Source organism: Danio rerio, chromosome 5 (genome assembly GCF_049306965.1).
Source record: "Danio rerio strain Tuebingen ecotype United States chromosome 5, GRCz12tu, whole genome shotgun sequence".
Classification (NCBI taxonomy): Eukaryota; Metazoa; Chordata; class Actinopteri; order Cypriniformes; family Danionidae; genus Danio; species Danio rerio.
The window spans coordinates 48719360-48732628 of record NC_133180.1 but is presented as its reverse complement, the minus strand read 5'-3'; the positions used below and the strand labels follow the sequence as shown (position 1 = coordinate 48732628).

The 13269-nt window shown below is 45.8% G+C and overlaps 1 protein-coding gene across 11 annotated transcripts in view; it reads left to right on the top strand.

Annotated features, from left to right (window-relative positions):
- The window catches only part of LOC101884613 (uncharacterized), a 71899-nt gene extending 59032 nt beyond the window's left edge, over window positions 1-12867 (top strand). For 8 of the 11 annotated variants that reach the window (XM_068221514.2, XM_073951394.1, XM_073951392.1 and 5 more), the window contains 10 exons: window positions 9850-10021; window positions 10141-10375; window positions 10453-10726; window positions 10824-10991; window positions 11082-11158; window positions 11321-11501; window positions 11597-11844; window positions 11970-12141; window positions 12221-12369; window positions 12463-12867. In XM_068221514.2, the coding sequence (XP_068077615.2) occupies window positions 10973-10991; window positions 11082-11158; window positions 11321-11501; window positions 11597-11844; window positions 11970-12023 (579 nt within the window). In that variant the 5' untranslated portion in view covers window positions 9850-10021; window positions 10141-10375; window positions 10453-10726; window positions 10824-10972 and the 3' untranslated portion in view covers window positions 12024-12141; window positions 12221-12369; window positions 12463-12867. The remainder of the gene's footprint in view (window positions 1-9849; window positions 10022-10140; window positions 10376-10452; window positions 10727-10823; window positions 10992-11081; window positions 11159-11320; window positions 11502-11596; window positions 11845-11969; window positions 12142-12220; window positions 12370-12462) is intronic. The other 3 variants (XM_073951395.1, XM_073951396.1, XM_073951397.1) reach the window with 2 other exon arrangements.
- The last annotated feature ends 402 nt before the right edge of the window (window positions 12868-13269 follow it).

Genomic DNA, 13269 nt, shown 5'->3' with positions numbered 1-13269 from the left:
TACTTTGCAGTGGAAGGTTTTGGTGTTGTTGTTTAAGCTGTTGATGTAGTTGTTGAAATAGTTGTAATAGTAGTTGTTGTTGTTGCTGTAGCTTGAATGGCAGAGTCACTCGCTGTTTTCAAGAAACGACTAAAAACTCAACCATGTAGTCTCCACTTCACTTCCTAATCTGCAATTGCCACTCTGGCTATACCACTAACTGTACTCAAGAAAAAATAAAATACTAATGCTTTCCTTCTTATAGACTTTACATAACTGAAACTTGCCCATAGCACTAATTCATTGTTGCTCTTATAGTTGTGTAAATTGCTTCCTTGTCCTCATTTGTAAGTTGCTTTGGATAAAAGCGTCTGCTAAATGACTAAATGTAAATGAAGCTTGTAGATTGAAGCTTGTAGATTGAAGCTTTTGTAGCTTGTGTACCATTTGTAGCTTTTTTTAGTTGATGAGCGGAGCAGAGCGTTCTTCTAAACGAAAATAAAATGAGCTGGTAACTATGGGTTTTTATAGTAGCTTAGGGCTCATATCATTGGAAGATAGTGATTAGCAAAATATGGGACCGGCTGTGATAAATCATAAGCACATGATCCTCTCGAAATTAGTTTATGAATAAACCTCACTTAAACTGACAAGAGTGTGTCTGCTTCCCGAACTGTACTAGGGAGGCTGTTCCAGAGTTTAGGTGAAAGATCTACTGCTTACAGTTGATTTTGATATTCTGGGAATAATCAATTGTCCAGAATTAATTAACCGTAGTGGATGCAAGGGGCTATAATACACCAGGAGCTCTTTCAAATCCTGGGCTACTAAGCCATTCAGGGCTTTGTAAGTTGTCAATAAAATAAAATAAAAAAGTATAAATTTTAATAGGGAGCCAATGCAATGATGAAATACCTGGAGTAATATGATTATATTTCTTTGTTCTAGAGTGTTTGTTAATAAGGCCAGCCAGGAAACCACCTTGTAACACATTACAATAATCTAATCGAGAGGTTATGAAAGCATGAATAAGCTTTTCCGCATCAGACGATGATAGCATATGTGAAAGTTTAGCAACATTTTTAAGATGAAAAAATTCGATTTTACAGATGCTTGAAATCTGGCCTTCAACTGACAGGTTGCTATAAAAAAAAACACCCTAAATTTTTTTTCACAAAGATGAGGACTGAACTATGAATCCATCAAGGGTTAAACAGTGTTTTAGGTTTTTGTGTGTGAGGTTTTTGAGTCCAATAAGCAAGACCTCAGTTTTATCAGAATTTATTAATAAGAAGTTTTAGTCATCCAATTTTTGATATAAGCTATACAATCTGTTAATTTTGTAAATTCATACAAGTTATCAGGTTGAGAGGAGATATAAAGTTGTGTGTCATCAACATAACAGTGGAAGCTAACTCCATGTTTTTAATATCACTAGCGGTAACATTTATTGTGTGAACAGTAAGGGACCAAGAACTGAGCCTTGTGGTACCCAACATTGAACTTTTGATCTGTATGATACCTCTTCATTAACTGATAGAAATTGATAATGTTCAGATAGATAAGACCTGAACCAGGCCAGTGCAGTTCCTAAAATACCAACATCACTTTCTAGCCTATCAAGGAGAATTTTATGATTGATTGTATCAAAAAGGTCCAATAACACTAAAAGAGAAATGCAACCATGATTGGATGACAGGAGGAGGTCATTTGTAACTCTTAGGAGTGCTGTTTTTGTGCTATGAAATGCTCTAAATCCAGATTGAAATTTTTCATAAATATTGTTTCTTTGTAGGAGTGAACATAGTTGAGCACATACTTTTTTTTTCTTGTATCTTTGATAGACAGGACAGGTTTGAAATGGGTCTAAAATTTACAAGTTCTTAGGAATCAAGCTGTTTTTTTTTTTTTTTTTTTTTTTTTGTCAAGAGGCTTAATTTAAAGGTTTTAGGAACATATTCTAAAAGTAGGGATAAATTCAAAATGCTAAGAACAGGTCCAGAAACTTTGGAAACAATTGTTTTAATAATTAGGTGTTATAGGATCTAGCATAGATGTTGTTGATTTGGACTAATTTACCCAGCTAGAAATTTGATGTTCCCAGAACGTTCTCAGAACGTCCCCATCGGTATTAAGGACGTTCTCTAGGGCGTTCCCAGGACGTTCTGAGAAGGTCAAGATGTAGAGTTCTTTAAAGGTGTGGGAAACGTTTTTGGGGGCCTGTACAGAACATTCTTAGAATGTTTAGGGGACCATACTTTTTTGGAAATTGTGACGTTCTCAGAACGTTCCCATAACATCCCCGGCGGTATAAGGACGTTCTCAAGAAATGTTACCAGGACGTTCTGAGAAGTTCACAATGTTGAGTTCTTAAAAGGTGTGGGAAACGTTTTTGGGGGACCTTTACAGAACATTCAGAACGTTCTCAGAATGTTTAGGGGACCATACTTTTTTTTTAGAAATTGTGACGTTCTTAGAACGTTCCCATAACATCCCCGGTGGTGTTAAGGATGTTAACGTTCGAGGTTACTAAAGTAACCCTTCGTTCCCCGAGGAGGGGAACGGAAACACTATAAGTGGATTTGATTGTTAAAATCCACGTATTGGGAGATTCGGTTCAGAAGCTACTCGTCTGAAAGAGTATTGAACGGGCCAATTAAGAATGAATTGGCAGCGCAAGCCTGCGCAGGTGAGCGGCATAAGCAATCAACTGAGTATATAAGCTCACCTGGCGCCAGCAGACGCCATCCTTTTTAAGCTGAAGAGACTTTTAACAGCTAAGGGACAGTCATTATGGCGACGGAGTATAGTGCTTCTGTTCCCCTCCTCGGGGAACGAAGGGTTACTTTAGTAACCTCGAACGTTCCCCTTCAGGGGGAACTCCAGCACTATAAATGGATTTGATTGTTAAAATCCACGTTTTGGGAGCCCATTGAAAGCGCCATAATGACTGCACCTTACCAACACCCACCATGAGAGAGTGGTCAGGCAAGCGTGACGCACCCAGATCATGAGAGGCGTGGTCCTCCAACGTGCCCTTGGCCCTAACTTATCCCACTTCAAAAAGAAGTTTTACGGAATAGGTATCTTTTTTGGGAGTCGCTAGCGTCTAGATAATTCTAGGAAAATACGACAGTACGTTGGGAAGCGTGCCATCCCAGTAGGGAGGACGCTGCGGAGACCATCCGCACCCAATAGGGGGAAACAAATAGCAGGCACCTATACCCAAAACGCGGGCTGACCAACGGGCAGACCTACTACGTAATGGGCCAGCAAGTGACTCCTGCGCTGAGTCTGTGCTGGGGGCCTCGGAGGAATCTGCAGGGCTCACCGAATGGGGAACTTTACTGACAGAGAGGAGGGTGCACATCTCTCCGTGTTAGGGAAAAAAGGCACCGCAAGCGTGTACAACACCTAACGAGTTGTTTCCTCAATCACCAAAGGTACCTAACACCCTTGAGGAAACCGGCTCCACTCGCAGATTATAAAATCTTGCAAATGTGTTGGGTGTCGCCCAGCCCGCAGCTCTACAAATGTCTGTTAAAGAAGCGCCACGCGCACACGCCCAAGAGGATGCAACGCTCCTAGTGGAGTGCGCATGCACTCCTGGGGGGCGCGGCTGGCCTCTGCTCAAATAAGCACATGAAATGGCCTCCACAATCCAGTGGGATAAACGTTGTTTAGACACGGCACTTCCCTGCTGCCTTCCGCCATAACAGACAAAGAGCTGCTCAGAAGATCTAAAGTTCTGAGTACGGTCCACATAAATGCGCAGAGCGCGAACTGGACAAAGTAAGGACAGGGATGAGTCTGCCTCCTCCGGGGGCAGCGCTTGCAGGGTTACTACCTGATCTCTAAAAGGAGTGGTAGGAACTTTGGGCACATAACCCGGACGGGGTCTCAGGATAAAGTGAGAAAATTCCAGCCCGAATTTCAGGCACGAGTCACTGACCGAAAATGCCTCCAGGTCCCCGACCCTCTTAATGGAGGCCAACGCGACCAGCAGAGCTGTCTTCAGGGACAGAAATCTTAAAGATACTGTATCGAGTGGCTCGAAGGGATCAAATCGCAAGCTCGTGAGAACGAGGGCGAGATCCCAAGAGGGCGTGAGAGGGGGGCGAGTTGGATTAATTCGCCTAGCGCCTCTGAGGAACCGGATGATGAGGTTATGCTTTCCCACGGTGCCGCCAGCCACCGCGTCATGGTGAGCGGAGATGGCAGCAGCATAAACCTAGAGAGTGGAGGGCGACAGCCTGCTGTCCAGCTTCTCTTGAAGGAAAGAGAGCACAACACTGATCTGGCAAGATCGGGGGTCTTCCACACCACTCAGTGAATAGACTCCACTTCAGGGCGTAGGCGCGCCTCGTGGAGGGGGCTCTAGCCTGAGTGATGGTATCAACCACCGCGGGCGGCAACTTACCTATGTCTTCCTCGCGTCTATGGACCACACGTGGAGGTTCCAGAGATCGTGACGAGGGTGCCAGACGGTGCCTTGTCCCTGAGAAAGTAGGTCCTCTCTCAAAGGGATCTGCCAAGGGAGGGCCGTCGCGAGGAGGGAGAGCTCTGATATCCAGGTTCGATTGGGCCAGAGGGGCGCAACTAACAAAACCTGCTCCTCGTCCTCCCTGAACTTGCACATTAACTGCGCGATCAGGCTCACTGGGGGAAACGCATACTTGCGTACGCCCCGAGGCCAGCTGTGGGCCAGTGCATCCGTGCCGAGAGAGCCCTCGGTCAGGGAATAAAACAACTGGCAATGAGCGTTCTCGGGGGAAGCAAACAGATCGATCTGGGCCTCCCGGAATCGCGCCCATATCAGCTGGACAGACTCGGGGTGGAGTCTCCATTCTCCAGAGTGAATCTGCTGCCGTGAGAGCTGCACGGTTGAGCATACCTGTGATGTGAATGGCGCGCAGCAACTTCAGCCGCGGGTAACTCCAGAGGAGCAGACGGCGGGCGAGCTGAGACATGCGGCGAGAGCGCATACCCCCCAAGCGGTTGATATACGCCGCCGCCGCCGTACTGTCCGTCCTGACCAGCACGTGTTGCTGCCCCAGCGCCGGAGAAAAACGGCGAAGAGCAAGGAACACTGCCAACAGCTCTAGGCGATTGATGTGCCAATGCAGCTGGGCACCTACCCACAGGCCCGCAGCTGCATGCCCGCGACACACGGCTCCCCAGCCTGTGCTGGAAGCATCTGTCGAAACAACAACATGACTGGACGCCTGTCCCAGAGGCACACCGGCCTGCAGGAACGAGGGGTCGTTCCAGGGGCTGAGGGTGCGGCGACACAGCGCAGTAACAGCGACTCAGTGTGTGCCCGCATGCCATGCGCGTCTCGGAACTCGATCTTGAAGCCAGTGCTGAAGTGGTCTCATATGGAGCAATCCGAGCGGCGTGACAGCCGCAGCAGAAGCCATATGCCCCAGGAGCCTCTGAAAATATTTCAGTGGGACCACTAACTTGCTGTCGAGCTCCCTCAGACAGTTCAGCAGCAGGCGAGCGCGCTCTTCAAGGAGGCGTGCTACCATGGTGACCGAGTCCAGCTCCATCCCGAGAAAAGAGATCCTCTGCACCGGGGCGAGTTTGCTCTTTTCCCAGTTGACCTGCAACCCCAATAGGCGGAGATGCCGGAGCACCTCGTCTCTGTGCGCAGTCAATTGCTTCCGAGAGTGGGCTAAAATCAGCCAGTCATCGAGATAATTGAGTACGCGGATGCCCGCAAGCCGCAGAGGCGCTAGGGCACCCTCCGCGAGTTTGGTGAAGACCCGCGGAGACAGAGAGAGCCCGAAGGGGAGGACCTTGTACTGCCATGCTCGACCTTCGAACGCAAACCGCAGAAACTGACGGTGGCGTGGAAGAATGGAGACATGAAAATACGTGTCCTTCAGGTCTAGGGCTGCAAACCAATCCTGAGGACGAATGCATCGGAGGATGCGCCTCTGCGTAAGCATTCTGAACGACAGCTTGTGAAGGCAGCGATTCAAAACACGCAGATCTAGGATTGGCCGTGACCCACCGCTCTTTTTGGGTACGATGAAGTACGGGCTGTAAAACCCGCTCTCCATCTCGGCTGGAGGTACCGGCTCGATTGCACCCTTCGCCAGGAGGGCAGCAATCTCCTCTCGCAAGACAGGGGCGGACAGGGGATTGACCCTGGTGAAATACACGCCCGTAACCTGGGAGGCCATTTGGAGAACTGTAGTTCGTAGCCGAGTCTGATCGTGCGTATGAGCCACCGCGAGGGGCTGGCCCGCGCTAACCAGGCGGGCAGAGCCCTCGCTAATGACGTCATCGCAGCAATCGTTGACGTACCCGCGGAGGGGCAGCGAGGAGCGGGTGTGCTGATCCGGGGAGCGCGAGCTGGAGGAGAGCGATTCGCTCTGGCTCCGCACCCTGACTCCGGAGGGGGGGCTTGGGGGCTGGGAAAAGGGAGACCGTCCCCCCAGCGCCCGTGAGCCGCTGGCGGAGCATGCAGACCTTGCAAGCTGAGAGGCGGCGCGTCCCAGGCTGGCTGGGCCTGCAGTGCCCGTGAGCCACTGGCGGAGTGCACTGAACCTACGAGCTAGAGAGCTGAGCTCAAACTGGCAGATTTCAGGCTGTCACCTCCGGAGAAGTGGAAAAGTGCCCTTTCATTTCATGGCAGTAAAAAGTGCCGTTGGAAATGGCGCCCCGCCCTCCAGCGGGGAAAGAGCAAGTTCCCTCCTCTCCAGATGACCTGTCCCAGGGACGCTTCGCGGTCCGTTGCCAGACTTAGCGGCGTTCTGGGCAGGGGGAGTGGCCTGCTTCCGAGGTGCTCGACGCGCTCGCTTCGCCAGAGGCGAGTGCGGGGGCGGTGCAGCTCTCGTAGGCGGGCGCCTTCGGCGAGGAGCAGGTATGGATGGCACGGCGGGCGGAGCGGGCTTACAGGGCCGCCGATTAGACATCACCCATCGGACTGCTCTCTCACTTTCTCGAATTCCTGGGTGAATTCGCAGACTGTGTCGCCGACCAGCTTGGGATATGGGTGAGTCAAGAAAGAGGACTTTGTCAACTTCGCGCATATCAACCAAGTTTTGTTAGAGGTGGGGCTTCTGGACCACTAGTATGGACATCGTCCTCCCCAAAGCACACGCAGCGGACTTAGTAGTCCGAAGAGCTTAGTCGGCTGCGGTGCGAAGCTCATAAGCCTGGGTTGGACCCACCCTCGTGCAGCTCGGCCAGCGCCTGCGCTTGGTAGCGCTGGTCGGTGGCTATCGCATGCAAGGCGGATGCAGCCTGGTCCGTAGCTTTGTAAGCTCTAGCTCCGAGGGAGCCGAAAACTCACAGGCTTTGGATGGGAGACGAGGCAGACCCCGCCAAGAAGAGGCGCTGCGCGGATTAACCGCCATCGCACACTTAACCTGAGGAATCGCCACATACCCCCTGGCCGCTCCACCACCAAGAGTGGTGAGGGTGGAGGGACACGCAGCACGAGCAGAAAAAAGGTGCTCTTTAAGACCGCGTGAGCCTACTGTGCGTCGCCGGGAAGAAGGGAACGCCCCTCTAGTCGGTCCGGCCGCGGAGCTGGGGGATAAACCATCTCCAACCCACGGCCGAAGCAGCCTGGGAAAGCACGGCTAACACATCCGTTTCAGTATCCGTTTTGACAGCGCTCACCTGCCCGAAGGGGGCGAGCGGGTCCGGATCATCGTCGGACAATGAAAGCCCACCCTCCGATGCCGCGGAGGACATCTGATCTCCGGTGTCAGCGAGCGTGAGAGCTACCATCTGATTAGACGGATCACTCCCAGCGCCCGAAGCTTGGATGGAGCGCTTGGAGGAGCGAGAGGTCCGCGAGCCCTTAGGAGGCGGATTTATCTCTCGCTGGAACCCTCAGATCTGCCCGAGCGCCCGCTGCAGAACAGGAGGCGACTGGGGTGGCTCGCTCTCTCACGAGAGTTTGCCGCGATCTCAACTGTGCGACGGTCATGGCATCGTAGTGACGACATGAACCGCCCCCGAGCACCACATTAACATGCTGGACCCCCAAACATGTAATGCAGTGATCGTGCCCATCATCCGGAGCCAGGAAACCCCCGCAACCAGAAACGCACAGGCGGAGCGCCGTCCTGAAAAGGACGTGCTGCACGACTGTGTTGCTCTTTTAGGATGCTTTGCAACAATACGCACCGCTCTGGAGGACCGGACCCAAAGGGACGCCAGGCAAGGGAGAAACCCAGCTCGACCATCTGCCGCTGCGTGGACTCGCTCTGGACCGGGAGACACTCGTTCGCTCGAAGTGGCTGTAGACAGCAGGAGGAACCCTCATGAAGCTCGATCAGAAAAGTCTCTGAAGCGAAAAGGATAGCGTCTGCTGGCGCCAGGTGAGCTTATATACTCAGTTGATTGCTTATGCCGCTCACCTGCGCAGGCTTGCGCTGCCAATTCATTCTTAATAGGCCCGTTCAATACTCTTTCAGACGAGTAGCTTCTGAACCGAATCTCCCAATACGTGGATTTTAACAATCAAATCCACTTATAGTGCTGGAGTTCCCCCCGAAGGGGAACAAGAAATGTTCCCAGGACGTTCTGAGAAGTTCACAATGTTGAGTTCTTTAAAGGTGTGGGAAACGTTTTTGGGGGACCTTTACAGAACATTCAGAACGTTCTCAGAATGTTTAGGCGACCATACTTTTTTGGAAATTGTGACGTTCTTATAACATGAATTGTGCTGAACTTGAATTAGATATTGGATATGTACAAGTGTTTACTCGTTGTTTTTGGAACCAAGGTGTGCAGTATGAAATGTAATCTTATTATTGTTTTTATATGTATGTAACTTATTTATCTATTTTTAGTATGGAGAGCTCTGCTGTGACATGTGAATTTCCCTCCGGGGATTAATAAAGTCAAACTAAACTAAACTAAACTAAACTAACATCCTCGGCGTTAAGGACGTTGTTTAGTAACGTTCCCAGATTGTTCTGAGAAGGTCACAATGTTGAGTTCTTTAAAGGTGTGAGGGACGTTATTTGGGGGACCTTTACAGAATGTATAGGGGGCCAGACTTTATTGGATAATGTGACGTTCTCAGAACGTTCTTTTAACATCCTTGGTGTTAAGGCCGTTGTAATGTTCCCAGAAGGTCAAGATGTGAAATTCTTTAAAGAGCCCATATTATGGTTTTTTGAAAATAACCTTCCATTTAGTGTGTCACACAGCTCTATGTGAAGTGAAATGTCCAGCTAAGGCTTAAATCTGTAAATGTACAGTGTTTTAAACTGTTGATTCATATATAAAAGAGTCGACTCTTATTGCTTCAAACGAGTCGCCTTGATACCGAATCATTAGGTGTTTCGCCATGACGTATGAACGAAACCAAGTTATTCACGTGCACGCGCAAACCCGGGAAAATCGAAACTCCACCGGCCCCGCCCACAACAACAGGATAACAACAAAAAGAGGTAGACCACGAACGCTGCAGCAAATTCCGGTTGAATCATGTCGCGTAGACACTGTGCTCTTAAGTGTGAGGGAAAAGTAACGCTTTTTTCCCTACCTAAAGTACAGAGGTGAAGTTGGTTTTATATTCGCACATTCGTTTAATTAGAAGTCTATATTGTTTACCATGTAACTGTATATATTAGATCGAAATAAGCATGCAAGTATGAGTTCTAAACAACATTAACCTAATTCACTGTGAACAATGACTTGGAGAGTCATTTGCTGCTAATATGTTTTTTCTATTTAGAATTTGCAAAGAATACTTTTCTGAAATATTATTATAGAGAATGTCTGAATATCTGAACATAAAACCAACTTTACCTCTTAATAAATTGATATTTTAAATGAATTATGTTTATGCCCCATGTAATTTTTATAGATTTTTTTTTGTCCTTTTTTGTATAGAGTACATCACAGCAGACCATTTCAAGTGGATGTGCACGTGTAGATGTGGCTTGTCAGACTGACTCTCTAGAAACTGTGAATGTGACTACACAAACGGATGATATAACAAAAACATCTGTTGGCACACAGCTGTCCTTAAGAACGCAGAAAGAGTCGCACTTTCGGAGTAAAGGTATAATTTGTATAAATGTTGTTGTATTTTCATTCAGTAATAAAGCTCTAATTTATTTTAATAACACTCTCTAAAGCTTATATTTGTTGAAACTAAACTTACATAATTGTCTTTTTAAGGGTCACAGGCAACAGTTAAATGTGAAACTGTTGGCACAATAACGACGTCCTTTGATGTACCATTTGCCTCAACACCTATAAAGGCTCTTGGTGTCAGCACAACCAAAAGACCTCATCTGGAATTGGAAGAGGAGGAGGTGGAAGAGGAAGACTCATACATAGACTTTGAGACAGAACCTTATGACTCAACTTTTAAACCAGACGACACAACCATTTCACAGGAATCAGAAATGTTGTAAGTAATATCCTTTTTATAGGTTTATTATAAGAGGATTTATTTTAAAAATTTACAAATAATTCTTTATTTACTAGGATTGTGAAAAGGCCCATGTATGGAGATGCAAAATACATTGTTTTTGAAACATGTTTGCGGGAGCTGTTTGCAACGTGTCCAATTTGCAAATCAAAGTGTGATACGGAGCAACACCGCATGGGCACATATGTTGCTTTCAGCCAGATTTGCCCCAAGTGTATGTACAACAGGAAGTGGCAGAGCCAGCCAATTGTTGGAAGTACACCGGTTGGAAACGTCCTCTTATAAGCAGCCACTTATTTTACAGGAGGCTCATTTATCCAACTACAGAAGGTAGTAAATTATTTTATGAATATCTGATTTTATGAAATCAAAATTGTTAATATTATCTATGAATACACATTTTTTTTCTCTTGTATATATTTTTAAGGCTGTGCAATTAAACTTGTTCCAGTATGACACATTTCATCGACATTGCAGAAGTTTTTTGGAACCAGCAATTGTTCATAAGTGGAAAAGTGAGCAGCAAAACATAATAGCAAAGTTAAAAAGGGAGGAAAGACTGCTATTGCTGGAGATATGCGTGCAGACTCACCAGGTATGTCATGCGTTTTTCTTAAGTTATTAAACCATTATTTTAGTATATTCTCACGTTGAATTTTATTTATGCTCCCACTTTTTGGTGTAGGCCATTCAGCCAAATTTGGAAGCTACACAGTAATGGACATGCAGAGTAATACAATTGTGGACCTCCAGCTTGTTCAGGTGTGTAAATTCATATATATATATATATATATATATATATATATATATATATATATATATATATATATATATATATATATATATATATATATATATAACATTGACTAAAGATGTATTACAATTTTTAAATAAACCAATTTTAATATTGCTATGCATTTTTAGAGCAATGAGGTTGGAGGTAGCTACCATATGGAGAAAGAAGGGCTGAAGAGATGTCTGGATCTACTGGAGAACAACGGGTTAGAGGTGGATTACATTGTCACCGACCGTCATCCACAGATCCAGAAGTACCTCAGGGAGCGCAAGATAACCCAGTTCTACGATGTATGGCACTTCGAGAAGGGTTAGTATTTGACATTCTAAGCACATTTGAATGTACAGTGAAATAGGTTTTTATTCATTATTGTTTATTATTATTCATTTTTTTTTGTTTAACAGGTTTGTTTAAGAAATTAAATAAACTGGGAAAAAACAAGGAGTGTGAATTGGTGAAGAAGTGGCAACGTAGCATCAGAAATCATGTTTACTGGTGCGCCACTTCCTCTACATCGGGACCAGAGAAGGTGGCCAAGTGGACTTCGCTGATTAACCACCTCCAGAATGTGCACACGCATGACAATGCTTTATTCCCAAGTGTGCACATCCACTTAGAGCTTCAAAGGACCCAAAGAAATGGTTTCAACCAGGTAGTTATTGTTAATTTGTCACTTTTATACACTTTGTGTTTCTTGCACTACTTATTGAATGAATAATTGGGTGAAGTTAATTCTACAAGAGAAAGTACTATTACTTACAGTTTCTAATAATGCAGGGTCACAGGCTCTCTTCAAAGTTGAAAGAGTACTGTGCAACAAGAGGGTGCTGAAGGATGTTGAGAAATTGAGTCATCATTATCAGACATCTTCACTTGAGGCTTTCCACAGCCTTATTCTAAGATTTACACCAAAAAACGTTGTTTTCCTGTTCATGGGAATGCTGTGCAGGTACTCAAAATATTACAACATATATCAGTTTGCTTTTTTTGTTTATTCTCTTTGTTAATTGTCTGCTTTGCTATTATAGACTGTACCTTGCAGCGTTTCATCACAATGAAAACGCAAACCGTCAACAAGCCACAACCGCTACAGGACAAGCAATGTACAAAATGGTGTTGCCAAAATCAAAAAGAGGGGAATGGACAACACGGGCATTAAAAACAGAACCAACCTATAGTAAGTTATAAAACAGTTTTATTTTTAGAAATAAATAAGTAATTTACATTCAATAAATATATAACAAAATTACAATATAAATTATAATTATAGGATATGTTGAGGAGCTACTGAAACTGGTCTTCGAGGTCATCATTATGGACCCCTCTCCATTTGTGGATGAATTGAAGAAAATTCCCATTCCCAAGCCCCTTTGTGCAGAATACGACAGACCAACAAAGGAAGAAGCCATTGCCCATCACAAGTCTCGGTTCAGTCAAGAGGGGGTCGGAAGCCAACATACCGACCAGCCTGATCTGGAAATGCCTGCCGTATCCGGGTTACAACACAGCACGGAATTACAACACGAACACTCCGACCCAAGTAGCCCCAGCACCAGCTGACAAAACTGCGGTACGCCAGGTAGCGGAACTGCCTAAAAGAAATAAAGACTTTTTTTTAAAAATCTGTGTGACAATTTATTTTGGGAATAAAGATCGTTTGATTAACATATCTGAATCAATTGTCATGATTTACATGTTCTTTTTATCCCATATCAAAGTGGTTGCACTAATGTTATTATTTGTGGGGTTAAACAAAATGTACTTACTCTGTTGTTCTAAGCCTTAGACGCCCATAATCACATTGGTAAATGTTATAGATGTTCTGCAGTGTATATGGATTCAGACAGTTGGGTTCAAAGCCTGGATGGTGTATCATGCATGTTGGTGGGTCTGGAATCTGGTTAATCCTTCTTGTAACCTACGATGGTAAGATTGGGGGGGGGGGGGTGAAGTTTTCAGACAACAAATACTTGTATAATAATTCATAATAACATAAGTGTTTGGATTGGCATACAACTTTAACACTCCAAAACAAACTGATATGATATTACATGTTTATGCATATGAATAATAATGA